At 45.6% G+C, this 26,511-nt stretch overlaps 2 protein-coding genes across 2 annotated transcripts in view; one reads left to right on the forward strand and one right to left on the reverse strand.

The window, feature by feature from the left end:
• Positions 1 to 26,511, forward strand: part of MACROD2 (mono-ADP ribosylhydrolase 2) — a 2,183,495-nt gene that overhangs the window by 794,241 nt on the left and 1,362,743 nt on the right. The window lies entirely within an intron of this gene.
• FLRT3 (fibronectin leucine rich transmembrane protein 3) lies at positions 6,900 to 24,702 on the reverse strand. The gene is made up of 3 exons (XM_085612703.1): positions 24,476 to 24,702; positions 11,403 to 12,148; positions 6,900 to 10,092 (listed from the first exon to the last, which is right to left on the reverse strand). The coding sequence occupies exon 3, from the start codon at positions 10,034 to 10,036 to the stop codon at positions 8,087 to 8,089; it is 1,950 nt and encodes a 649-aa protein (XP_085468829.1). The 5' UTR covers positions 10,037 to 10,092; positions 11,403 to 12,148; positions 24,476 to 24,702; the 3' UTR covers positions 6,900 to 8,086.

The raw sequence follows: 26,511 nt of genomic DNA on the forward strand, positions 1-26,511 counted from the left end.
CCAGGTCTTCCTCTCAGAGATTCTTCTCCTCCCTCCTGGCTTGAAACCAATGTGTAGGTGTTTATTGTAGTTACCAGGGCTACTGATACCAACCCACTGGTAGTTTTTAGCTGCAGTTCAAGCCAGGCTGATTCACATGTGAAAAGCTGGGGTTCACACATGCGCAATTCAATGCGGACAAAATGCTTTTGCAATCTAAGCAGATCAGCAGCTCTGAGATGGTCCAGGATTTCCTTCATTGGCTTCACTGACTGAATGGGTTCAATAAGGAATCTCTCAGGTACTCTGGAAAGTTGGTGAAAGCGAGCAGATTTGATAGGCTGCCCTGCCCTCTGGACACTTCTTCAGTCTTTGCCAGGTGCCAAAAGCTTAACTTTCTGGGTATTAAAAAACACATATGCTCCAGGGAAGGAAAAATCTTGACTTCTGTAACCATCTAAAGGTATGCCTATGTAAGCTGCCTCTATCTTTATGAAGATGGCAGGCCTGCTTTAATGTGAACATCTACAACTAGTTTTTACTGAAGCAGCATGGGCCTGGGGCATAATTCCCCCTTTGGCCCACTTGTGACAAACCCAATACTGAGTCTCAACGCCCATAACAGGTCAACCACCATTTTACAATAGTAAGACGATGCTCTCAGAACACAGTACTCCGGAAAATGGAGTGATTGGGCTACTAATCCTGAAAGACTAAAGCAGTGTAATATGGCAAGTAGAACTGAAGATGAAAGGAACCCTCCTACATTGCTCAAAAATATTGTTGGACCCCTATGCATTTTAAGAAAATCGTTCGTCCCCATTCATAGCAGTAAATACATGTATTGGAATATTCATAGGACAGTGTAAAAATGCATGTGCACCACAGTTGATGATAGATGCAGTCATAAAATTAATATTAGCGGAGAAAGAACAAAGATATTAAAAAGCATTAGCTATGATAACCTATGAAGTTCACAGTGAGCAGCAAAACAACAAAGGAGGCGTCAATACTACAACACTAAACTAAACTCATCAGTTGAGATAAAGCAAATGATTACGGTAAGCACCACACCGATGCAGGCAATCAAGGCCTCTATGAATGGACACAACTAGAAGTCACAGATTTAAAAACTGGTTTACTAGTAAGTGAGGGCCCAAAGAAAGGTCTGCAAAGGAGGTAGGAATAAACGAAACATACACCACCACAATATACCGAGGTAATACGGAGGACATAAGCAGAGGAAACTAAAACCACGTTGAAGTAAAATAGTAACAAATTTACCAGTATGTTTTTCTGGAAATGCTCAGAATGTTGTATATTCCTAAGGAACGATGTCATGCGTGCAACTTAAGGCTCATTTGGGTCCAGGGTGTGTATATGTCACATAGCCAGTTCTGTTTACCAAAAAAGGATGTAATAGACCGAAATTGGCGACTTCTTCAGTCAACTTGTTCCTGCGCAGATACATGGCCTGCAGCAAAATAGGCCTCCTTATTACGGAGTGATTGCACAGTTTACGCAAGTGACAGAGTTAAGAGATTAAAGAATCCACACAGCAATGCACTGAAATGTGTTAGTCTTTGATGAACCCTTAGAAAAAGTTAGGTATATCCAGTACTAAATCTGTAAAATATTAAGTGCCAGGGCTGTGACCAGGAGGCCACTGCAAATTGCACCACCCATCCATCGCCCTTGTCATTGCTGCCAAAACAACTAGTAACCCTCTCTCTCGCATGTAAATGCGACAGTTCAGATTATTCCAGGTCCCAAGGCTAAAGGAATGGCTGGGGAGGCAGGTCTTTGCAATTTTAATGTAAATTATATTCCAATACAACCTTTGTTATGCTCATCTCTAAATTAGATGAGCAGCGCCACCTTGTGGTAGATTGTTCTAAATACTGTGTTGACAATTAGGTGCTGGTGCCGAGCACCGGAAACCAATTAAGTGCCGGTACTGAGCACCGAAACGCACCGGCTCAAATTAAGCCTGTGTGGGGTTTTAAAATATGGGGGGAAACACTCATTGGTCAGGAGGTGGGCAAGTATTTCGATTTGCTGACTGGGACATTTATATTGGTCGATAACCAGCGTAGGGATTGTGTGTCTGAAGAAAAAAAGCATGATACAGTCAGATGCTGTACTGAACGTCTTTGGGCAAACCGGTATCAGTTTACATGCAGGGAAGATGTGTCTGCATCTATGACGACACAAGATTACACATATTTTTAACTGAGTTATGTGTAGCTAATTATTAAAGAATACCTCATAACGTTTCCAGTACAATATGCTTGTCATTAAATAAGAGCAACGAACAAGGCCGGCTCTAGTGCTGATGGCGCCCAGAGCGACAATCTGTGCAAGCGCCCCTCCCCATAAAACCTCCTTCTCCAATAATTCCCTCACTACCTCCCTCCACCAGTTCCTCTCACCTCTCCATAGCCTCTCTCACATGCATTTTGCTTGTTTTATAGCGCTTCTCAGACCAGTGTAGGATGTCAAAGCATGTTACATCACACATATTATACAGAGCCAATTAAACATACGTCCATAGGAAATGTTACATAAGACAATACGCATTACAAGGTGTAGGAGTCACATGTCCCCGATATAGTTGGCAGAATATTTTAAGAGTTTATGGTCTGGAAACGAAGGATTTATAATGTACCACAGTGATTGAATTTACCAATAAGAATGTGTTTCTCCCCAAATGAATACTTTTTAGCAACATTAGGATAATGAAAGACTGGGGGGGGGGGGGGGGGAAGATAACCTTCTAACCTATGCCATGCAGCTCTTTGATGACAGTTCATAGCTCAATGTGCTTAGCTTACGAACTGTAAGGAACAAAAGGATCTCTGTGACAAAAGTAGTAACCTACTGAGTGATCCACATAAAATACAGTACGGTGATTTGCAAGAGACACGTCCTTTGCAGCAGGCATATTGACCCTCTGCGCTACTTTATGATGAGTCAAGACTCGATCTTTCTCAAGCAGGAACATATGTCGGCGCCAGGTGCAACCGCAGCAGTCGCACTGCCCTAGGGCCGGACCTGGCCACAAATTAGGCAGTGAACGGTGGACATTTATCCGCATGTCCAATGCATGGTAGATGACATGTCAATTAACGGGTGCCGTCATATAAACCTTGGTGTTATCTAGGCGGTATCCTAAAAGGTTTTGTTTTAAATCATGAAATATTCGATTAGCATAGTGTCTGACTTTGTGCGCATTTGCTGCGAGCATCACCTTGGAGGTTTAGACCCAGACTAGGGTAACCTCCCCTTGAAGATCCTTAACAGTACTTTGCCACAATTTATGCAGAAATCTGGATCGACCGTAAAGCAGCCAGGCGAAAGCAACTTCATAAAATGGCGGTCTTATGACTAAAACGGCACTTGTTAGTGCCAAGCCAAACACTAAATGTGCGAATCATCAGATGAAACTCCAACACAACCATATCCATCTGTGATCGTGGCCAGCAAGACCATATGCTATGGCATGTTTGCACTATGCTGGACCAATAAAAGTTCTGTGATTTATTAATCATAATGGATGTGCACCTAAAGTAGTCAACAAAGGCCCTCAGAGCTGGAAGGTGACACTGAACAAACACATTGTTTAGACCACACCACGCTGCTACAAATGGCAAAACAGAGACTAACACGAAATATATAAAAAGAGCCTTCAGAATCTAAAGAAGCATTGCCAAAGCCAGTAGATCTGGGTTTAATGAGGCAACACATGCGGAATTAGCACATTGGAGTGAGATACCTTGAAGGGAGAGACAGAAGCAGACAGAGGGGCTTAACATTGTAAAATAGTCCCTCATGCAGTTGAATGCAAGCACTCGAGGCGGGAGACACTCAAACAGCCAATATTATTAGGTGAGAGATGGATACTCCCCAAGGATAAGCCAACAAGTGATTGACAAAACTCAAGTCCATTTCTGAAAGAGGATGGTCAAGAAAGTTGGTGATTGAAAGTGACAGACCCAAAGCCCCCTCTATGTATACTGTAAGCAATAGATCTGTTTGACCCAGACCTAAAAACAAAGGGAAACACAATAACTAGAACATTAATTCAGTTTATATGAGTGGCCTACGTGGTGCAACTGAAGAAGGTCCCAAATTGCTTTTTTATTTTGTAAGGGATATTCGAACATCACTTATGTCAAGTCATTAATTAAGAAGGTGCTCTAAGTGAAACCGCAAGGAGAGTGCCTCAAAGACTGGACTAGGTATGAGAATACATGAACTAGAGAGAGAGGATTTAAATATTTAAATATAAATGTCCCCAAGAGTACACCGACCAGATGTTTGCACTTGCCTGTGAAAGGCAAATATAGGTTTCAGAGGTATTTTACCAAATGCCAGACGATCACTTCAAATGTACATAGCATCTGACAGAAATGTATGCATGCCCATCACGAACACAATATCAAACTTACGGTTAGCACACAATACAGAGGAATTTTCAGTGTGAGAGCAATGCAATAGATAATGCAATTTAGAAACATTTATAGTACTCGAATGCTGTGGTAAGGCATTACATTTCTTGGCCTGTTGTTCCTAAAGCTACCACACAATGTTGTGTTGTTTGACACCTTTAAACTCTCCCGGCTTTTTAGTAAACAACAATTGCTTTGTGGGACTTCTAGTCTGCTGTTAAAATTATAACAAAGGGATTTAAGATTTTAGCTTGCAAAGTGCTGTTGGCTAAAATGCTAGGGCTGGTCTAAGGCACCACAACTGAAACAGGGAAGTTATGATGTCTGAATGTGAACCTTCTCATAAACAGCAACCCAGCATAAACATCTTGTTGAGCAGTGACCCAAATTTAGCATTGCTCATGCACAGCAGGCAGTCACTACAGTAAAGCATGGCAGGGGTTACCTTCTAAACAGTTCCTATGGATGCTTATAGAAAGGACAGTCACACTGACAGAACACGAGTTGAAAGAGCGTGTCCTTTACAGTGGGAAGATAAATGTAGTGGCAAATGTAAGTAGATGCTACACAAATTAAGAAGTTTGTCTCAACATGAAGGTCTGTCTCATTCCCTAAGGATCTGTCTCCTTATGCTTTACTACTGAACTGTGTTTTTTTGTGTTGGAGATCACATCTTGGTGGCAAAAACAAATTCATAATTGGCTCTCTATGCTCTTAAGTGTTGCCCTTCATCAGATAGGTACTCAAGATGCAGATAATTTCAGGCTCGCCCAACCAATACCATATATTCACGTTTAATACATGCTTGATACATTAATCCACATTAGGCTAGAGTGGCCAGCGGGCACTTATGTTTATTGGTGTTACAGGCCATTATTGACTTCCCATTTATAAATGTACAAAAACATTAAGCAAAGAGACCTTATTTCTTAAGACGATATGGACCAGACCTATAGATTGGAGGTAACTCAAAAATTTCCACTTTTTAGAGGAAACTTTAAATACAGAGAGAACCTGCCAGCTGAATTTCCTCTACAATACTCTCCCTATGGTGGATGATTCATTTTGCAAAGGAAGTGTGGTTTTATCTTAGCGTGCGACTGGAACAAATGTTTTTTTTATTATTCTAATCATAAAACTCTTTGTATATTTGAGAGAGCAATGCAAAGCAAGCTTGGTCTAATCCTGCTCATCTTCAAGCTGAAATGCTTCATATCATCCACACTGGGCGGTACTGTCCTTCAGTAAATCATAGCACGAAGAGGCCCTCTTATGTACTGAGTCCCATCCAACTCATTTCAAGGCAGTGAACTAAATGTTCCTCACTCGCAGCTGAGTCTTTAAGGCTTTTGAAAAACAAAAAATCCCTGCAAGAAATTTCCGTGTTTACATTTCAGATGTGAACTTCACAACATACAATGCAAGCCCGCAACCTGGCATCTTAATACTTAAACTTCTCAGTAACTGATTTGTATGCTATTTTGGCTAAACAACATAGGACCCAAACTCCAAAATGTCCTCAAATTAGCCCAAACGAGCATACTGGTGTTGTCTGACTTGGAAAAGTAACATGCTGGATCAAGCTGGGGAAATGGCTGCTTATACCGCTTCACTTGTAAACTTTGATATGTTGCATGCACAGGTATCTGAGAGAGATTTGTGTTTTCATTTCGGTTCTTTGCAGTCTAAGAAAGGGCAGTAGCAATCAAATTACCTTCTAGGTTTAATCCTGCCTATTTGTTGAGGACAGCCCTGAACGCTTTAAAGGTTTATCATGGTTTCAATCATACCAATGTTGGATATCAGCAGCAGGTTGCTGCTTCTTCCCTGCACAACCACAGGGTCCAGATTCTCGGTATCTTGTTTGATTCTGTCTTTGGAAGTCCACAGCTTTGTTAAACTACAAAGCATAGTGTTCAAAATCTACAGTTCTGGCGTAGCCAGCTGTGCGTTTTATGTTTTCCTGTGCTGGGAAGCAGTTCCAAAATTGAATGGGGCCGACTGTTTTATCAGGTTGGCCCTTCTAGATGAATCAATGATTTCTGTAACTGTTGTGCCAAAGTAAAATGGAGTACTTGTCCCCTGTACCAAGGTTGTTGGTATACACAAACAACAAGCTCAATTGTACATCAATGATAAATGTTTCAATTGCATCAAAGGAATTTCATTATTATCAGTTCATTTTCGATTAACAGAATTATATTTTAAGGACACACACGGAAAATCTGTTCCTTCTTAAAAAATCAGCAAAATTCTTGCGTACCTCAAATGACAAGCATACGTTTATATTTTGCTAGCTAGCTGCCTGGCACTACAAATACTGAATGGCACCCCGCAATAACAGCCAGAGCAGGACTGGGTAAAAACAAAATATTAGTAATATGCAAATTAAAAGTAGTACATTCACGGGGAGTGTTTTGCAAGCAATGATACTTTTCCAAGAACATAAGCAGCCAGCAACAACAAATGTTGAATTCATTCACTTTTAGGTTTTATTCAGCATTAAGACCGATATTTTTCAATTGTGTATGAAAAAATTGTCACAGATTTGAAAAGCTGAATACAAGTAGCGTTGGATAAAGGCACATACAAGACTGGCCAAAGGGCGAACGCTGCACTTTGGTTTTCAGTTGGAGGGATTGGGGGGAAATTATGGCAACAAAATTGTGGCCCATTTATTTGACTATAAAACAGCTCACAAGTAATAAAGTGAAAAGCATGGTGCACTGATGTTGTTTTGAACAATGTGCGGTCTGCCATGAGATTAATGGGCAGGCGTGAAATTTACCAAGAGAGATTGTTTCCAGCTCTATGAAATTAGGGCACATGACTCACCTTTAATACCTTTCAGAATATCAAATAGCTTTTTTTAAACATTTGATGATAACTTTTTCTTTGGCTACAATGATTCATGGGCCAGAAAATCGTGTAAATTGAGAGCTTATGTTTGTGTATCTCTTCAGTAAGGTAAGAGCATCTTTCTGTGTTAGACTAGAATTTTTTAGAATAACTTCAAGCGAAGCCAAGCAGTTGTTTCAGACATCTATGAACTGTTGGACCAATGAGAGCATTCGTGGGGACGGGAGAAATACTAACAAAACTATGAATAATTTACATACGTTTCTGCCCATTACTTTACAGAATTTGTTCATTGAGCAAAAGTTGATGTACAGATTTAATGGACCCAAAACATTTCCTGTGTGAATTCTTGCCACTATATTTTGCTTCCAGTCCTTGTGGAATAACACTGTTTAATACCAAAGTGAAAAATAGCCTGTGCTTATACTACAAGGGTCTCCAATGAATGCCAAGTCCTGATTGTTCAACACAGCAAGAAAATTCACTTTCACAGTCAACAAGTCATCTTACTCAGTAGAACACAAAAAGTTAAATGATCCGTAACTTCAATATTAGCAAGGAAAATACAGTACAAATTACTAAAAAATACTAAAATATAGAATTGTGGTCAGGTCTCTCCGCTACTTCAACCGCAGCAGTACCCTGAAATTTGAAACTTTTAATAAAAAGTTCTTAAATATAAATTATATGGCAAATGTACAATACATTGCTTTTTCAGTCTTTTCCAGTGTTTTGCTGTAAAACAGTGTTCTTAAGTCACTTTTTTGTTAAATCTTACAAAAAGTCTGTTTTCAGTATCATGAATGTGAATGGTCTGAATCTGGGATGCCACTGTCTCTGTAGCTTCTGTTGCTACTGCTTTCACTGTGATTGTTTTTATAAAGACTCATCCCATTTGGTGGGAAGATTGTATGTATCACAAAGTCCTCTTTTGTGATTGGGTCATTGTTTATTGGTATCATCTGAAAAGAAGTCTCTCTGATTTCCAGAATGGAGTTATCCTTTTTTGTACCAGCTTCTGCATAGTCGTCTTTTCTCCGACGGCCCTTGCTGTACGCACAGTTCCTTGAAAACAGAGAGCCATTTCTGTGAACATACCAGCACACTAGAGCAAGCAGTGCAATCGCTACGAGTGCCACAGCTCCCCCAATGATAGCAGCCAGTGGCAAACTGGAGTTTTTGTAAGGTTCCTTCTCCTGCTCTCTGTTTAGGGTTGTGGTAGGATTGTACATTTTAAGAGGCACTGTTTCAGTCTCAATGCACACTGGGGTTTCATCTGCTAAATAGAGGTTATTGGTTTCCATGGGAACCATACAAATTCGGTATGGAGATTCTGGCTCAAGAGCGGTTAGTAGGTACTCAGTCCGGTCGCCTGTAACAATTGTTTCAGTTATAGATCCAAAGGCGGGGCTGTGACCCATCTTAAGCCAACTCAGTCTTAGCGCTGACATTGGAAGTGCAACTTTCCAAGAAATGTGAACAGTGTCAGTTGTTACAGATTTCACATTGATTGTGATGGTTTTTCGTATTGGAGTAGCAGTGGTTCGGAAGATCTTATTCAGGTCAGGATTCCTGATCTCTGGCTGTTTGGTTGCTGAATCTGGCCACTGAGCTTGAGCTGGATACAATGTGTTGGACATTGCAGTGGTGATTTGAATAGTCTCAGTAAAATCAGTGTCTTTACATTCAAAGAGTTCTGTGTTGAGATCCTTTATGGTCATTCCTCGCACCCGTTCTGGTGCTTGGCACATTAGCCCACGTACATTGACTTTGGGAGGCAGTGACTGCAGCCAGTCTCGCACCCATTTCATCTTGCATCCGCAATACCAAGGGTTGTTCCGAAGAAACAACTGGGTTAAATTATCCAAATCATCAAAGATACCTTGAGGCAACACTGTGATGTTATTGTTTGACATATCAAGTCTGTATAGTTGTCTCAGGTCAGCAAAGGCATTTGCTGGGACTCGGTTCATGTGATTATCTTGAAGGTAAAGCTTTCTCAGGCTTGTGCCTGGTAAATTCACAGGTGGCGATGAAAGAGAGTTTCGGACCAAAGAGAGCTCTGTCAAATTAATAAGATTGATGAATACGTTTTCACCCAGACCTTGGTTGTTCAACAAATTTCCATCTAAAACTAGACGCCGCAGGCTTGTAAGGTCTTGGAGGGAAGGCTCGGAAATTATGGAAATACGGTTATCATCCAAGCGTAGCTCTTCAATAGTCTTGGGCAAGCCCCATGGAATAGTGCTCAGGTGATTTCGAGAGAGGAAGAGAAGTCGAAGAAAGATATTGTCCCGGAAAGCTCCATCTTCGATGCTTACAGCAGAAACCGAATTATCATCCAGATGAAGTTCTTCTAGCCATGGAATCTGAGAAAGTGAATCATATGTGATGGTCCTGATATTGTTCTCCTGCAAATGTAGTTCTTTGAGGTGCCTTGGAAGATTGATGGGGAATTCATCTAAACTGTTTCGGTATAAGTAAATTCGCTCCACCTTTTCTAGCCTTTTGAGATCTGAAGGAATCCCAGCATTGTTAATATGATTGTTTTGAAGGTAAAGGGTAGTAGCATCATCTGGAATTCCCACTGGAATGGATGTCAAGTCTCGATCATTGCAATAAATAAACCCTGCATCACATCGGCACGCTGAGGGGCAAGGTTTGGCACTGGCAAACTGAGGTGCCATCTCAAGGAAGAACCATATCTTTGTCCATGTTAGCAAAAAGCTCCACGTTGCACCAATCATGGTCTCTGGTGATGAGGTTTCTTTGTATGGAAGATGCTTTGCTGGACTCTTGAGGTCTAAAAGAAATAGGAAAAAAACATCTGTATTATGGGTGACATTTTAAAGGTTGTTGAAAGATAAAACTGTCAGCATTTGAACAAAGGTGCAGTAGAAAATGAGCCAGCATACTGAAGAGGAAAGTTACCTAATTTGGATACTGATCTGCATAAATGCATCATATTATTGGGTAGACATAAAAAAACATTGAGAAACTTATTGGCAAAGGGTTTTCACATGAGCTACAGCAATAATAAGATGTTTTTTCAATACCTACATCATGCAAAAAAAATACTATTTCTGTGTATCATTCTAACTTTAGAAACCGCTTTTGTGCAAAGATTTTCCAGTATCTTCTGTTTGATTTCACTATAATAAATAGGGGTATTCTAGAGATTCTTTGGTTGTGTATTTTGCAAAGACAAAACGCAAGGCCACCTGTTTAGCTGGTTTGCAGGGTCTTAGAATCCCAGTTCGCAAACATACCAGTTAAGTTTGTTAAAGAGATTCTTCAGACCACAAAATTCAGGTTTAACTGTATAACATAGGCTTGCTCTTGGCCCTACACAACAAGGAATACTAAACAAGTAGCATTGACCCCCTTCCTTCATGCTGTATGACACTCTTTACAGTCCAGTGCTTTCCTCTTAAATATCTATACCATCAGGCGCTTTAGTACAACTGATTCAACTGAAATCCCAGAATGCATTATGCATTCAAACGAAAGCCTGGAACTGAAATAATGGTGTCCTGAAGACCTGCAGTAAGGTAGTTACCCTTATAAATAAGGTCCAGAACTGAAATAATGTGAATAAATGTAGTAGTGAAATTCCACGATGCACACAAAAGTAGTCATACTGGAGTCATTTGTGAGTTAGTTGGATTGAAGTCTCATTTGTGAACTGCAAAAATGTACATGTTTTGATAACTAACCTTACTTCCTCCCCCCAAAAAAGTGGTAGTGGGTGTTGCAGTTGACTTTATGCATCATTTCAAGCATAACAGAATATTTTAATATTTACCATACCAAGCAAAATGCGGCTAACAGGCTGAGTGTTCTTCCGCATGACTACTTCCTATACGTACACATGAAGCAGAACATAACGATGTGGTCCCTTTTCGTCTGTATGCAAATACCCAGCTGGTGTAATTAAGATTACTTAAAAGTGTGACAACAACACATTTCAGTTACCATTTTAATTGCTATAACGACATTTTAAACGCCAATTAGGCACTGCCACTCTGACCTTTCCTTTCACAGGCCCGATTACGAATCACACTTTACTTTCTCAGGCATGAGCAGAGACAAATACATCAATATTCGGCCTACCTGATTACAAGGCGGTGGGCAAGCAGCAGCGAGCCGGCAGTCCCCCAATGCACATAGATGGGTGCTGCGCAGGGCTTGACCTGAGGGGCTCCAGCGATATACCTCAGTCCATGTAAGCCTTCGCCGCTTCCGCCGGTGTGGTAGTAGTTCACCCACGGCCTTGGTCTGCGTCACGCACCTCAAGCCTACTCCCAAGTACTCCCGTCAGCATTCCACCAAAGGTGTATCATGGTCGACGAGCACGCCAGGCAGCACCGTGGAAAATAAATCTCCCGCTCCCTGGTAGCACACACGAGCTTCTTTTCTTCAGGTCCGACTCCTTTTGTGCAGTTAAGCGGCCTCAACAGAAATTGTCGTCGAGCAATTATTCCGGGCCGGCGTGCGTGGCGTAGCGTGACGTAGCGTGGCGCGAGCGAGGTTCCAGCAGCTTCACCTCAGGGACACCATTCATGGCGTGGAGGCTCCGGTGACGAAGGCCCCTCCAGGAGGCTCTCGAATGAAAGGATTCTGCGTCCACGGGTAAATGTTTTGAGCAGTGTTACATCCTGATAAGGGAGAGCCTGCTGGAAAGCATCATTAGTTTGGCACTTCTCGTGCACCTGCACAAAATGACGGCATTAAAGTTGAAGAAGCCTCCTCGCGGCGGAAGGGAACTGCTGGGCAGGAGGCGGATGCTTTTCTTCTGGGAAGAGGAAGCACGTTTCTCTCTCGGATATCTCTTCAGGCACCTTTAGGCCTTTCAGTTCCTGTGAAAAGAAAAGTGTTTCATGAACAAATAGCAAGAGCAAGTACTGACGTGTTGTGAGGAAATGCCACACTATCTAACCGTGATCGATAGCTTTACATTACTGTTTACAGTCTTGGCAGGAATTCAGCTTACACCTTTCATGTTTTGCACACTGCACTGGCGTCCTACTCATGGGAAACTTTCTCTTTTTACTAACTCATGGTACCGGTGTGACTGTGCCAGAGGTCTCTGCCTGATGACAGACAGAATACCCAGTATGTGTAAATGTTATTGTGTCTCATGACATGATTAGTGCAGTGCGAGGTCCATTAACATAAAACACCCTAAATTGCTGTTCCAGTCTGACTCAGGCATATTTCTGGTTCATTTTGTCATGTGTGGGCCAATATACACTACATATGCCTCAGAAGCCCGTGCTGAGGTTGCCGAATTATATTTGGTATCTCATTCCCTCTTCTACCGGCTCTTGTTTTTCTTGACCTGGGCAACAGACCACTACCAGCTGATTCTTTTGATCTTTTCGCTGGTACCTTCATCATTGCTTTATAGTATTTATCATTTTATATATTGTTAGCTTTGACTCAGAAGCACTAAACGCTCTCCCTAGACTGCCAACAGAGGACCTCCCTTTTCCACCAGATTAGAATGCTGGATATCCTCTACTGAAAACCTTTATCAGCTGTCAATCCGGCTTTACCAGGATCCACCCGGCACTCATCTCCATGAGCTGTTTCTACCACCCTTGCATTTCCTTGTTCATTCCCTTCATATTTTTACACCGCTGTTCTCGTAGCCTGCCCCTGCGTTGGCCAATACAAAATTTTCCAGGTGGCCCTCTGACTCGCACCCCTATGAGCCACCCTGTTCCCATACGCCAAGCCCCTCGACTAGTCCTAGTATCTAGTCATTCTGCCATCCTTGTCCCCTGTACCCTGCAGTGTACTGCCCCTGGTATTTCTGCCTCTCATGCGCAACACCACCACAAGGCAGTGGATGACATTTCGGTGGACCTTTCACTGTCTATCATATGCTCCTAGAGCATGCCTCCCAATCGCAGGTAATTGGCTACAATAATGTGATGGCATGCACATTGTTTAATGTATCAGTAGACTTTTTTTTATTTTTAAGTCTGTAGTGTTATTTCCACATTTGAAATGAATTTCTGTAAGGCTATCCTAACCGTATACAGAGGACTTTATGATCACCCACCCTACATCGGTGAGACATAATGAAAAGTTAACACTGAGCTAGTAGGCTTCACTGACAACATTCAATTTATGCCAATTTTAGGTAAAATTTACTACTCGGGGTAGAAGTTGTAGCCACTGGATGGGTACCATATGAAAAGTTGTTGCCATGCCTATCACTTCAAGTTGGACTAACTTTTCTACATGGGCCAGTGTCTTTGTATAAAGCCATCCTTTACTTCATTTTGCAGCAGTACTTGTCAGTTCATGCACTTGAGTGCTCAATGGCTTTTTAAGCAAGATATTCACGGAGTGGTCCGGACTTCTGTTTCAGATAGTGGTATTCAACAGAGTCAACTTTAAAGGATATGCATAATTTGCAAAGTGTTTATTGAAAGATGGTCCACGTTGTGTCTAGATAGTCGCAAACCTTGGCATTCTGCCCGCCATGTCCTTCCTGTACTCGTCATAGTGCAGGTAACTTCTTCCTGCCTTCAAGGATGTCCCTGCAAGCCTCCTTGGACTACAAACCCCGCCACTGAGCAAACCAACTCTGCTAGCAGACTACAGCCTAGCCCCCTCCACCAACCAAACCAACTCTGCTAGCAGAACGCAGCTGACCCCCACCACCAGCCAAACGAACCCATCTAGCAGAAATGCGGCCTAATTCCCTCGACTGAGCAAACCTACTCTGCTAGAAGAATAAAATGCACCCCTTCACCTATCAAACTAACTCTGCTAGCAGACTACAACCTGCTCCCTCCACCAACCAAACCAACTCTGCTTGCAGAACGCAGCTGACCCCCACCACCAGCCAAACGAACCCATCTAGCAGAAATGCGGCCTAATTCCCTCGACTGAGCAAACCTACTCTGCTAGAAGAATAAAATGCACCCCTTCACCAATCAAACTAACTCTGCTAGCAGACTACAACCTGCTCCCTCCACCAACCAAACCAACTCTGCTAGCAGAACACAGCAGACCCCCACCATCAGCCAAACAAACCCATCTAGCAGAAATGCGGCCTAATCCCCTCCACTGGGCAAACGTATTCTGCTAGCAGTATACAACCTACCCCCTCCACCAACCAAACACTCATCTAGGAGAAATGCGGCCTAATCCCCTCCACTGGGCAAACGTATTCTGCTAGCAGAATACAGCCTACCCCCTCCACCAACCAAACACTCATCTAGGAGAAATGCGGTCTAATCCCCTCCACTGAGCAACTCTGCTCTGTTAGCAGATTTACGGGCTAACCAAAGGCTATTTTCGACACATGCTCGGCCTCCGGAATGTCGAAGAAAACATGTTCGCTCATTTACACAGGTCTGTCTCCAGAGGTAGTCTTAGAATAAAACATGTTGTCACGTTTACGCTGCCCTCTCCGCGCAGATAATCTCGAGTTATTTCTTAGACGTCTCGCAGCCAGACGGCATGTTGTGTCTGGGGCCGGAGGTCAGCTGGTCACGTGCTCGCCACTCACACGGTGCCAGTGTCTGACTGAAATGGAAGCCTTTGACCCTGAAATTAACGGAATGCACAGGCTACAGTTTGCAGCTCTCTCCGTAATTACACAGCATCCAGCGGGCCGAGCATCTGTTTCACAAATCAAATGTTTTAAGGGCCCAGAATGGTAAATAATAAATGCTTTCGAGTTTTTGGCAGAAACCCAAGATATGCAACTTCGGTGAGGCTACCAGTAAATATCTGTGTTTCCTGCTCGTTGCTTTTTTAACAGCGAGCTGCTCCGGAAAAAGTGGAAATGAAAGCACTCGGCTGCCCCCCTTTTCTGAGGAATGCCTTGTCTAGCCGTACTTTATGGGGAGAGCCGGGAGTAATGAATGGGCAGTTCTCCTTGAGAGGATGGGGGAGATTTGAAACGGCGCTGTATTTATCTTAAGTGGCACCGTGTTTTTAAACGGCAGTGGTGTTTCCATCGACGACAGTCTCAGCTTGTTTGATACATAAGGGTGGGGCTGCTCACACTGGTCATTAAAGGAGGTGGATTTGCGACGAGACGTTATTATTTGGATGATAACTATCTTTGTTGGTCCGAAATAAGTAGTCACTGAAGATTTGAGAGTTAAACTCGAGGGCTTTCCCCCATCCAGGGCCATTCCACCCTGTCCTCCACACTAGGGAATAGCTAATAACGGCCCTCCGGGCCCTTCGTACTCTTGGGTGGCTGAGAGGCAATAATAGTGCCTACTCTGTGTAAACAAAAAGTACATGGGCCCAATTTTTTTAGCTGCCTAGTCTCAACTTCACCTCATGCCTCCATCACCACCCACACGATCTGTCTTTTATATCACTTTTAAATGTTATATTTTTTGTAATCCCACCTTTCTGTTTCTATAGTGCTATCTCACTTCCTCTTGCTTTGGGTCAAAGTCTGATGATGAAAAATATGGGCCGATGCCCCCCCTCCCCCCCCCCCCCCCCCACGATTAAAACTGGTAAAGTGGAAGACATACACACCTGATAAGGGACGGGGGTGATGGATTTAAACGGGCAAGATGTTGGTAAAGTTCTAACGTATTTAAACAAACCCTAGTCCCCAAAATATGTTAACAGCTGACAGTAAAATAATACATCTGAAAAGTCGGAGGAGAGAAACAGCTGTGAACAGGGGATCAATCCGCGCAGTAATGTGTTTTGTCCGTTTCATCTGTGTGATAATCAAATGGGTACAGATTAAGAAAAGAACAACATTGGTGAGGTGTATTCCGCCCTCTATCCCACTGGCTTCGCACTGCCGTCCATGTCGTTATGTTCCATCGGTTCCTTCAGATCTGCTCGTAGCAGCGTGTTTTGTGCCCTTCCTTTTCTCTGCGGGGTCAAGGGTCACAATGTGTTTCTACATTCGAAAGCGCGCAGTGATCCTGCTGACACAGAAAAGGGGCGATTCCCGCTGCTTGGTCCAAACAGTCTCCCCTTCGCTCAGCCCTGTTGTCAGGTCGCTGTTGCTGACCTTGCAGGATGTAAGCACAGGGGCCCACTGGAAGACCCCGAAACCAGCCCCCCCGTGCCATCAAAGAGCCGCCCTGCGGCCTTCTGCTCCTGGTGGACCTGGCATTGTCCAGCATCAGAAGGAACGCAACAATAACGGGTGCGCCTCACGTGTTCTAAATTGTAAACACTGTTGTGGTTCTGTTGCACAGCAGCAAAAAGTGAGATTGCTGGTAACGTTTAGTTTGAATTGATGCACAAGAACATCAAACAAGAATCAGAAAATTGCAAATGAAAGACATCGTGGGGGTCTTCCAGCATGCCATGTGCTACTGTAGTATTATCTGGAACCGAGTGAGCGAAATATTGCACGTTAATGGTGGTCAGTTGATGAAACGTGGTTGTATGTGGACAGCTGGGGCGTTATTTTAGGAATATGTGATGTGCAATCGGGGTGCGTGTTATTCCCTGATATGCGAGTTAAGGTGCTCTTCAAGGCCTCTCTCTCATGGGCAGGTATGTGGGATTAGCAATGAAGGTCTGCTGTGCGTTTATGTTTTCTTATAATTGTACACGTTTTGTGGGGGGCTTTTTAGGACTAACGCAGCCTAAACTTACCAGGTGGGCGACTTGGTAATGTATTAAAAAAAAAAACCGCTTAGGAAGAGGTTTTGTCAGTTTGTGTTTTTGTCACTTTGATTGTGTAGTAGCCGCTGTTAAATTAGTTCAAAACATGACAGTTGTTTTATGCACTCTATTGTCTGATTGGTTACCATCATAAGAACCTACTCTTAAAAATCCATCCAATCCACGCTCACTTTTATGCCTGCTAAACATGGTCAGTGTAAATTGGGACACAAAAACAGCATGACACCTTATGCTGGCCATTGTTATAGTCACTATGATGCCTGGAACTAATCTTTGTTTTAGCCATGCATGGCACCTTCACCTAGTTTTGATTTTATAGCCATGCCTGACACCTTCAGCTAGCCTTGGTTTTATAGGAATGCCAGACACCTTCAGCTAGTCTTCGTTTTATAGAAATGCCTGACACCTTCACCTAGTCTTGGTTTTATAGAAATGCCTGACACCTTCACCTAGTCTTCGTTTTATAGAAATGCCTGACACCTTCACCTAGTCTTCGTTTTATAGAAATGCCTGACACCTTCACCCAGTCTTGGTTTTATAGAAATGCCAGACACCTTCACCTAGTCTTGGTTTTATAGAAATGCCTGACACCTTCACCTAGTCTTCGTTTTATAGAAATGCCTTACACCTTCACCCAGTCTTGGTTTTATAGAAATGCCTGACACCTTCACCTAGTCTTGGTTTTATAGAAATGCATGGCACCTTCAGCTAGTTTTGGTTTTGTGGCCAACAGCACTTAAAAGCAACATATTAAGTAACTAATTGTAAGCACCATGATAACAATCATGTAAATTTATTCTCCTTTTACTTCCTAGTTGTCAGGGATGAGTAAACTTTTTTAAACAGCATGGTTGCCTTTTGCAAGAATGAGTTAAAAACTGGCAAAGCACAGAGTGGCCCTTATTGCTTGAAGTGCATCAAGGCCCTTGTTGCTGCAACACAGCGGGCTTCAGTGTGCTTCAATTTTAAGCTGGTAATAACAGAAGCACACATTAAATTGCTCAAAATCACACAGTGCTGGTCAAATGCAGAATCCGGGATTAGAAAACAAAAGGTTTTTAACTGATAGGGGAGTCAAAGACAGGCAGAATGTCAGGTGCGGTATGCCCATACAGAAATGGGCTTCCCACCTTGTGGGGGGGGGGGGGGGGTGTACCTTGTGGCTTTACAGTTGTGGCTTGAGAACCACGTGGCTGAAATAGCGATTTTGCAACCTCATCAGACGCTCTTAGTCGCCAGATTCTTTGCAGGGAAGCCAACATAGAATTTGGCATCACTGCACTCCCTTTTACTTGCTAAATTGGAGCATCCTTAAAACAAACAGACGAAGAAAGTAGGTCTTTGAAAAGCGTTACTTCTACATCCCTTGAACTCACTGCATCTGGCTGCTGAGATTGCTTTCTGTGCGAGGAAAGGAACTGCGTTCCCCAGTCCAAAGCAAAAACTGAATGAAAGATAATTGCAAACCTAAGGATTAGGAACCCTTGGATGCTTTCAGGCCTCAACCCGTTGTTTAACTCACACGGAAATGCGTTGCATTAAATGTAAAGGCGAGGGAGACTTCAAGAACGAATCTGTATTTTCACCAAAGCTGCCACCCTCTCCCCCGCCTCCATTCTCCGTGCTCGCTGATTTGAGACCTGGGGGAGCTGCCTAGAGTTGCCGGGGTGACTGCACAGAGCGCCATTGTGTGCCCACCCCGTGCAGGCCGCCTGCCTCCACGACAGGCAGTGTTGTCCACAAAGGCCTCGGTGCCTTTTCTGACACTTCCGGCCCCTCAGTTCGCTCAGTCTGTGGCCGCAGCACCTGGGTGGCAGGTGACCGCCTGCCGTGCAGTAATGCCGGGGACAGCTCGCCTGTTCCTGGGGCGCCTGACACGCCATCTGCAGACGGCTGAGGCCTGGGGTCCGCGGTGTGTGCTCAGGCCTTACTTTATGGTACCTTCTCTAGCAGTCTGTAACGCAAGACCCTGGGGAGCAGCAGCACATACCTGCGTCCCGCCCGATCCCCTCAAGCCTGCTGAGGCCTCGACTCTCGCGTGAGGCTCAGGCCGTCCTTTGTGGTCCGTTCTGTGGCAGTCTGTAACGCAAAACCCCGTAAGAGTTGCACACGTGCCTCCCGACCGTTCACCTGCAGCGAGGCCTCGGCTCTCGTGTGAGGCCCAGGCCGTCCTCTCTGCGCCGTGTCAGAGGCTGCAGGCCCCAGGAGTGGTCGCACGTTCTCGAATCCTGACCCCTGCCCTAAACTTGTCTAAGGCCTAAGCTCCTCGAGGGAGCGCCCAGGCCTCGAGTGCCCCCCCCTCCCCCTCGTGCACCATGAGTGGTTGTATCACCTGAGGCCAGGGTCCTGGCACATTCCTGACACTTCACCTCAGGCCAGGGCACTCTAAGCATTTCTTTCTCTGCCCCTCGTGGTTAATCCTCGCCGGGCCCTCGTGTTCAGTAACTGCTACCGAGGGATTAAGGGACTCTCACGACACCTCCGGTGGAACGCTGGAGGCTGCAATGTCTGCTTTTAATACCTGCACTTAACTTTCCACACAACAGGCATGGGGAGGGAGTGGTCACTGCCCTGTAAACTTTTGAATATTTTGAACTGCTTAGCTATTTTACAGTGTTCTCACTGTAAAAGAATCCCCAATTGTTCGGGGCGAAAAAACTCGGTGAATTCCCTCAAGTTTATTCTAAGATTGACAGTTCCAAGCCTAGCTTCTCAGATAAAATAAAGCATGCACTATCTTTTCTAGGAAATGTGTGCTAAAGTCTGGAATTACTGCTTTCACTGAGCCGGGACCCCTTTAGTATCCTTACACTTAGTATTAGCACATTAGCATAACACAATCTTTCAAAATGTAAAGCTCTTTTAAACAACACTGCGGTAGCAAGACCCATTTACAAATAAGTCCCTAATGTTAATCTCGGTACAATGCAACCAAAAATCTTACCCGGTGTCAAGTTGACCTGGTCTTTCCAGTCTGAGGTGTTTCTTTAGAAAGCACCAGACATAATTAGCTTTAGAAGCACCTTCATTTGATGGAAAGAGTCTGCGTTTTTTAAATTTTGATAACTTGTCATTCTCGGACGAGCTGCTGAACAGGGACCCCCTGTTTGGGGTTTAAAAATGGTTCCTTTCATATGGCAGCTGTGACTTTTTTTTACTGCAGCCCCTCTGCCCGCCGGGGGGTAACGCTCTCTGCAAGCAGCCCGCCTTCTGGAGCCAGCAGTCACGCGTGTGCTCCCCGGCCTTCACTCTTTTAATTACAACAGAACCTCCCGTGGAGATCTGCGGAGGCCACGGGGAAAAAACATAAGTTCCCTTCTTGAAGGATTGTGTCCGATCTCGCCTGTCAGGCTGATTTCATTAACCGTGCCATTTATTAGGCCGTCGTCACCCACCAAGCAACTGATGGACACAATGGTCTGGCCTGACAAATCGACAAACATTAAATGCATGTTGCAGATCCGCGCGTTAGGCAGAGTAAGGGCTACGTCACCTAATTAATATTTATGAGCACTTTCAATGCTTGAGGCACTTTCGCCATCGAAAACTTTTCTCTCGTTTCCTCTTCATTGACGTATCTACTCATTTCTTTACGGTGGAGAATGCTGCTTTTTGTTTCCCGTATGGGTACATCATTATTTATAACAAAACATGAACAGTTTGGGCTTGATTGGGACATTCTAGCGAATTTCTTAGAACGGTATTTTTTTCCAATCAAAAACTTCATTTCTTTCATATTTTGCCAACAGACGTAACAAGTTAAGGGTGGTGTGCTGTGTAGCGCACTGGATGCATTTTCGATACATCCGAGTGCTTCCCGTTTAGAGCTGGCGAGTTGTGACATGGGCATATGCAGTCTACCCAAGACCACACACCGGTCAAGCAGGGCGCCGGGATTCCAAACCAGGCCTTCCGGTGTACAGGTCCGCAGTCTAGTCATTAAACGACATCTGCTTTAACGGGATGTGACAAATTAATTCTCCTGTACCTGTCCATTTCACATTGAGCCATTTTTCATTCTCGCACTAAACTAATAATTGTAGAGCCTGTCCCGGGGGACAGAGATGTTCATTTGTGACGCGCGCCCCGGGCAATGGATGCGGAGAATAATTGGACTTTCTGTCTGGTCGGCCACTGCGATGCAGAGCGGGGACAGGCCAGTGATAATGAATAGCCCGTTAAGAGGCTGACAAAGCCGTGATTACAACCAAACGCGCCTCTCGCCCTCTCTCTCGGTCGCAGAAATCAGCGATGACAAATTGTCTCTCAAGTACAGCGCAGTAAATGGGGACTCGGGGTTTGGGGGTGGTTTGACTTAATATTGAAGTGTTGGGCGGGGTTATACAGGAAACTAAACGGGGGCAATGTTGAGGAGGACGAATTGTTTAACTTAAAAAGTGAGAATATTTTCCCATCCTTTTTAAACCCCAAACCTGGGAGCCCCAAAGTGCCACGGACGTAAACGCAAGTAATTATTCAGATCGCCAACATTTTTCGATCACACCTCAACATAATTGTCGTTCTCTGCTGCCCGCGAGTCGCAGACGGTGGAAGGGATCGTATTAAATCCAGTTAGAGCATATTTGTTTCCATCTGCCCGCAAATGCGCGTCTTACACGTCTGTGCATTAATAGGCTTAGGGTCAGTAATGCGAGCTGCGGCCGGGGCGCTGTGCCTGCGCTAATCTGCTCTGCTGGAGCCTGGAAGCCGGGCAGCCCCGGGGTGTGAGGGCAGCGCTAGTGCGCGCGGCCACTGAGGAAGGCTCGGTGCACGAGGGCTCTGAGGAGACGCTGGCGCGCGTGGGCACCGAGGCTGCGGAAGTACACTGGGGCAGCATGGTGCATGAGCTACGCTAGGACACGCGCCCGGGGGCGACGAGGAAGGGCAAGTTCACGGGGGGGGGGGGGGGCACCGGGGCAGCCTCAGTGTATGAGGGCTCCGAGGAGTTATCAGGGTATGTGGGCAGAGCTAGTGCTCGAGGGCACGGAGACCAGTGTCAGTACATAGGGCACAGTGTAAGGTCGCCGAGAGAGCCCCACGGCATGAGGGCACAGAGGCAGCGCCAGCACACGAAGTCTCCCAGACAGCGCAGTGCCAGGGGCGTAACGCATTCTACTGCAGCCCCTGAAAAGGGGGGCGCGATCTGTCAAGGGGCCCCCATTCTGCCAAGGCCCAGTGAATAAAAGTGAGCTATGTGGGGCTCCGGAGCCCATCTTCTATGGGGTGGGGGGTGGCAATCATTAGGCACTAGTCAAAGGTCAGTGCACGAGGACACGGGCACCCCCTCCAAGCATGTGGGCACTGGAAGAGCCCCCAGTTAACAAGGCGCCGAGACACCCAGTGTACAAGACCAACGAGAATACGGAGTGATGTAGGGGGCGGGCCGAGGCACCCCCATCTATTCCAGAATTGTGTTTACCGGGCCCCTGGTGTGGGGCTCGCTGCTACTCCTCAAGAAACCAGAGGAGTTTTACTGAAATAAGAAACTGTTATTGTAGGAAGTGGGATGGGGGCCACATACCCACAAGGAGTTGTGAAAAGACTCCGCACGATCCAAGCGTGTCATATGGGTTATTTCACACAATTCTAAATTACTAGCCAGTTCCCTGAAGGCAATGAAGTCCACAGAAGTGGCTTGGGTGCATTAAATGAGCAGCACACAAGCCATCGTCTAGAACCGGGTCCACTTCAACCCATTTCTAACTAGGGACAGTGCCCGCCGTCAGAGGGTCACTGTCCGTGTACCGCTGCTCCGGCTTGAACTTTCCATTCAAGTGCACTCGTCTGGCAGGGTTCAGACCCTCCTCAAAGCGGTCCCTTCAGAGCTGCGCTGCTCCACTTGGACAGCGGAACAAAATGGAGTCCTCCTCAACTCTGGAATCAAAGATCAGGGCCGTCCAAGGTTTGCGCCGTGGAAATCTGCAGCTGCCTGCCCTGCCCTGCTGACAGTTCAGATGACGCCTGGGCTCTGGCGGCACAGAGGGTTCAGCGCAGCCTTTCACCGGTGGTGATAGCCCCCTTGGAAAAGAAACATGCGGGCTAAGGCACTGTCACAAATACAATAGGGCTGTGCATTCTCCTTTGCCCTGGATTCGGGGACAATTCTAACATCTATTTTGGGCAGAAATGATAGACAGGCCTGTCTGCAGGGCTGCTGCCTCCTGGCCTTTTACCGCACAGAGACCGAGTGCAGTGCTGGGCTGCTCTGTGTTTACCTCACAGATAGAGACAGAATGCAGTGCTGTGCTGCTCTGTGTTTACCTCGTATAGAGAGACAGAGTGCAGTGCTTCAAAAGCTGTTAGGTGTTTAAGGATTCAACCCACTGAGAGAGGCAGAGTAGAGATGCTTTGTGTTTACCTCACATACAGAGACCGAGTGCATTGTTTGCTTCATATAGTCACGGAGTGCAGTGCTGGGCTGTTCAGTGTTTCAGGGTTTGTCTCACAGAGACACACCGAGTGCAATGCTGGGCTGCTCTCACATATAGAGACAGAGTGCAGTGGGACTGTTAAAGTGTTTGCTTCATATAGACACGGACTGCAGTGCTAGGCTGTTTAGTGTTTCAGAGTTTCCCTCACAGAGAGTCGCAGTGAGTGCAGTGCTGTGCGCCTTGCGATCCTGCTGCCTCCTGCTTTTACTTCGCATACAGATGCAGTGTGCGCAGCGTTGGGCCGTGCTCCTTCCACCTCCTTGTTTCTAATGACAGACACAGTGCGTGCAGTGCAGCTTGATCCGTCCTCCTGCTGCCCCAGGTCATACCTCGTACAGCGCTAGTGAGTGCACTTCTGTTTCTGGTTTTCGCTCACAGGGAGGCACACTTGAGTGCAGTGCTGGGCTGCACTGACAACCAGCGCATCTCGGTGCAAACCGTGCTGCAGACACCGGCCCCCTGTGCCCGGGCAAGCATCCAGCTCTGGTGCTGTGCCACCTCCGGTAGGTGGTCGGGAGGTGGTAATACACATCAGTGGCAGTGCACTGGAACTCGAGGATTCCTTGAGCAGCCAGCCACTGCACACCGTGTTGCCTGAGGCAGTCCTGCTCACACGAGCCATCCAGCTCTGGTGCTGTGGTACCTCCGGGATGTGGGCATGAACACCAGGGGCAGTGCACTGGGGCAGTCAAGGGATAGCTGCACATTTGCCCCGTGCAGCACTGGCGCCAGGCGGGGTCCCCCTCTCCAGAGGGGGCGGCGGGGTCCGTGTAGGGCCCGGGTTCCGAGGGGTCATTGATTTCCCGTCACAGCTGCAGAAACAACTCTCGCAGCGTGCGTGCCACACATTCAGCGCAGCCCAAGTTTAGACCAGGCAGGCAGGGGGCTTCCCTTTATAACCGGCCCCTTCACGCAGGCGATGCCACTGTTCGCCCACAATATTCTGTCACGTCCAGGGCTGAGCTTCCAATACATCCAGTCTGTCCTGCAACACTTACTTGGAGAAAAAAAAACCTCTTCTTGTGCACTTTCACTCAGCAGTTCGGAAAAAATAAATCACAAATGAGAGGTTCTGAGGAAATCGTGTGTTTTTAAAATGGAGACACTTACCTGGCGAGTACAAAGAGGCAAAGAAGTCCCGCTATAAAGCAGCCAGAGCAATAATCCAATGTTGAGAACGCCTCGGTGTACAGATCCAAATGGACAAAAAAAAGGAAAACAGAAGGTATAAAAGCCGGGAGAAGCTCCGGTGCGAGCGCGTACAGTGTCCGAGCCTGCAGTGAGACCGAGAGGAGAGGGGGCGCATTCCAGCTCCTCGCACAGCCCACTTCAAAGGCAGGGGCTGGAGCCTCACTTCGCAGTGGTGGGAGAGGGGCTGATGTCACGGGTGGGCGGGGCCAGCGCTGGCTCTCCATCATTCCTTGTCTAGGAGCGGGCACCGCGGACACTAGAGGGCGCCAGAGGTGCGAAGCTGCCAGGCGCGCGCCACGGCCGCGCATAGTGCAGGTTCTGTATATGAGCACAATCAGAATTTCAGAGTTATGACTCAGTTATGAGCTTTACTGCCGTTTTGGCTGCGCGGTGTTGTGGGAGGACAACACCTGAGAAAATGTCAATTTCTATACTGCGTTTTTATTAGTCATAGTTTGTTTTTTCGTCAATACTGTTTATAAATGTTGGTCTTTTGCTGTTCAGTCCTTATATATTGCCACATGACACCGCTGTTAAAACAATGCAGTTCTTCCTCCCTACCCAGGAAAGCAGGTAATGCAATACAAAATACACGAGCGACTGTCGGTCGACAGGTCGCAGTTAGACAGCTGGAGCTAGCTTTAAGATACAGTGACATACGAACAGTCACCCGGCCGAAAGGCACGTTTTACACCGACTTCAACAGACAAGACGATATTCTAGGTGAGCCTGCTCATTCTGTACTACGAACTAAATAGATCGAGACATCGATTTTCATTTTGCATCTCCGTGCATTCTGGGGGCTGTAGTCTTCGCGGACTGTAATAAAAATAAATTACTTCATGATAGTCGATTTGTGAAGAGACAGCCAGGTCTGGGTACGAGGTATTTAGCTTCAGTTAAACGATCTGGAAAGTTGACTTCGCTCACCGGCACTTCCACCAAGTATGCCAATTTACGATTTCCCCTGAAAGGTGTTTTTTTCACGTTGCTGGAATATTCCATTTATTTACTTATACAAGTTGGGGTTGGAAGACGACAGTGCGCCGATAAACCTCTTGGGAACATTTTTGAAGCTCACTTTGCAATTTCCATGCCACGTCTGCTTGCGCGGGAATGCGTTTGGTTTCCACATTTTGTGTTTTCTTATAGCTAAAAAATGTCCATGCTATCCAAATCTTAGTACTGTGAACCCTTGTTTGACGATTTTTAAAACCCGCTTGGAACATGCAGTGTTGTGCAATTTAGGCGCACCATATCACTAAGTAAATTGTGTCTTTAGTAAAGTTGCTCGGAGCTCAGCTTAAAAGTTTACACCGAATCGCTGAATCAGCCGTAGTCCCCTATTGACGATTATCAAAGAGGGCGTTGAATAGACGGCAGGCTCTTCATCACGCGTTGCTCTGCAGACGGCTTTGAAGGAACGTGCACACAGTGTCCAAGGTAGGACCCAGGTGGTCAACATAGTGGATGCATACCACCCCCCCCCCCCCCGACACACACACCCCGGTGAAGGGAGGGGGGTTCTCTCTTTAGTAGAAGAGCTTTGTTTAAACTCTTCCCGGAAGTGTGCTTTGGATGTTGTGGGCATGCTGAAGTTTGATTGACAGAGTAATCTGCTTTCATCAAACTGTCTGGAGGCCGAGGTGTCTTTTTTTAATACATCACAGTTCACCTGTGGCAGGGATGTAATTTAACTATAGTCAGAGATCCGCTGCTTCTTCCGGCTTGCCCTTGGTACCACTGACACTGCTGTTGTCCCCTCACGCAGGAGCCAAGGAAGAAGCGTTCGACGACTCCAAGACAGGGGCCACTACAGGCAACTGCTATACTGTGCCACATTCAAATTACCAGCAGAGGGTGCTAAAGCGCAATGCAATATTTCAAAGAAGGTCTTGTTGCTTCGAAAAAGGGAGCTCCCAGTCAGCAACATGTCATTTTGCATTGGGGTTAGA

The sequence above is a fragment of the Triturus cristatus genome, chromosome 6 (genome assembly GCF_964204655.1).
Source record: "Triturus cristatus chromosome 6, aTriCri1.1, whole genome shotgun sequence".
NCBI classification, from domain to species: Eukaryota; Metazoa; Chordata; class Amphibia; order Caudata; family Salamandridae; genus Triturus; species Triturus cristatus.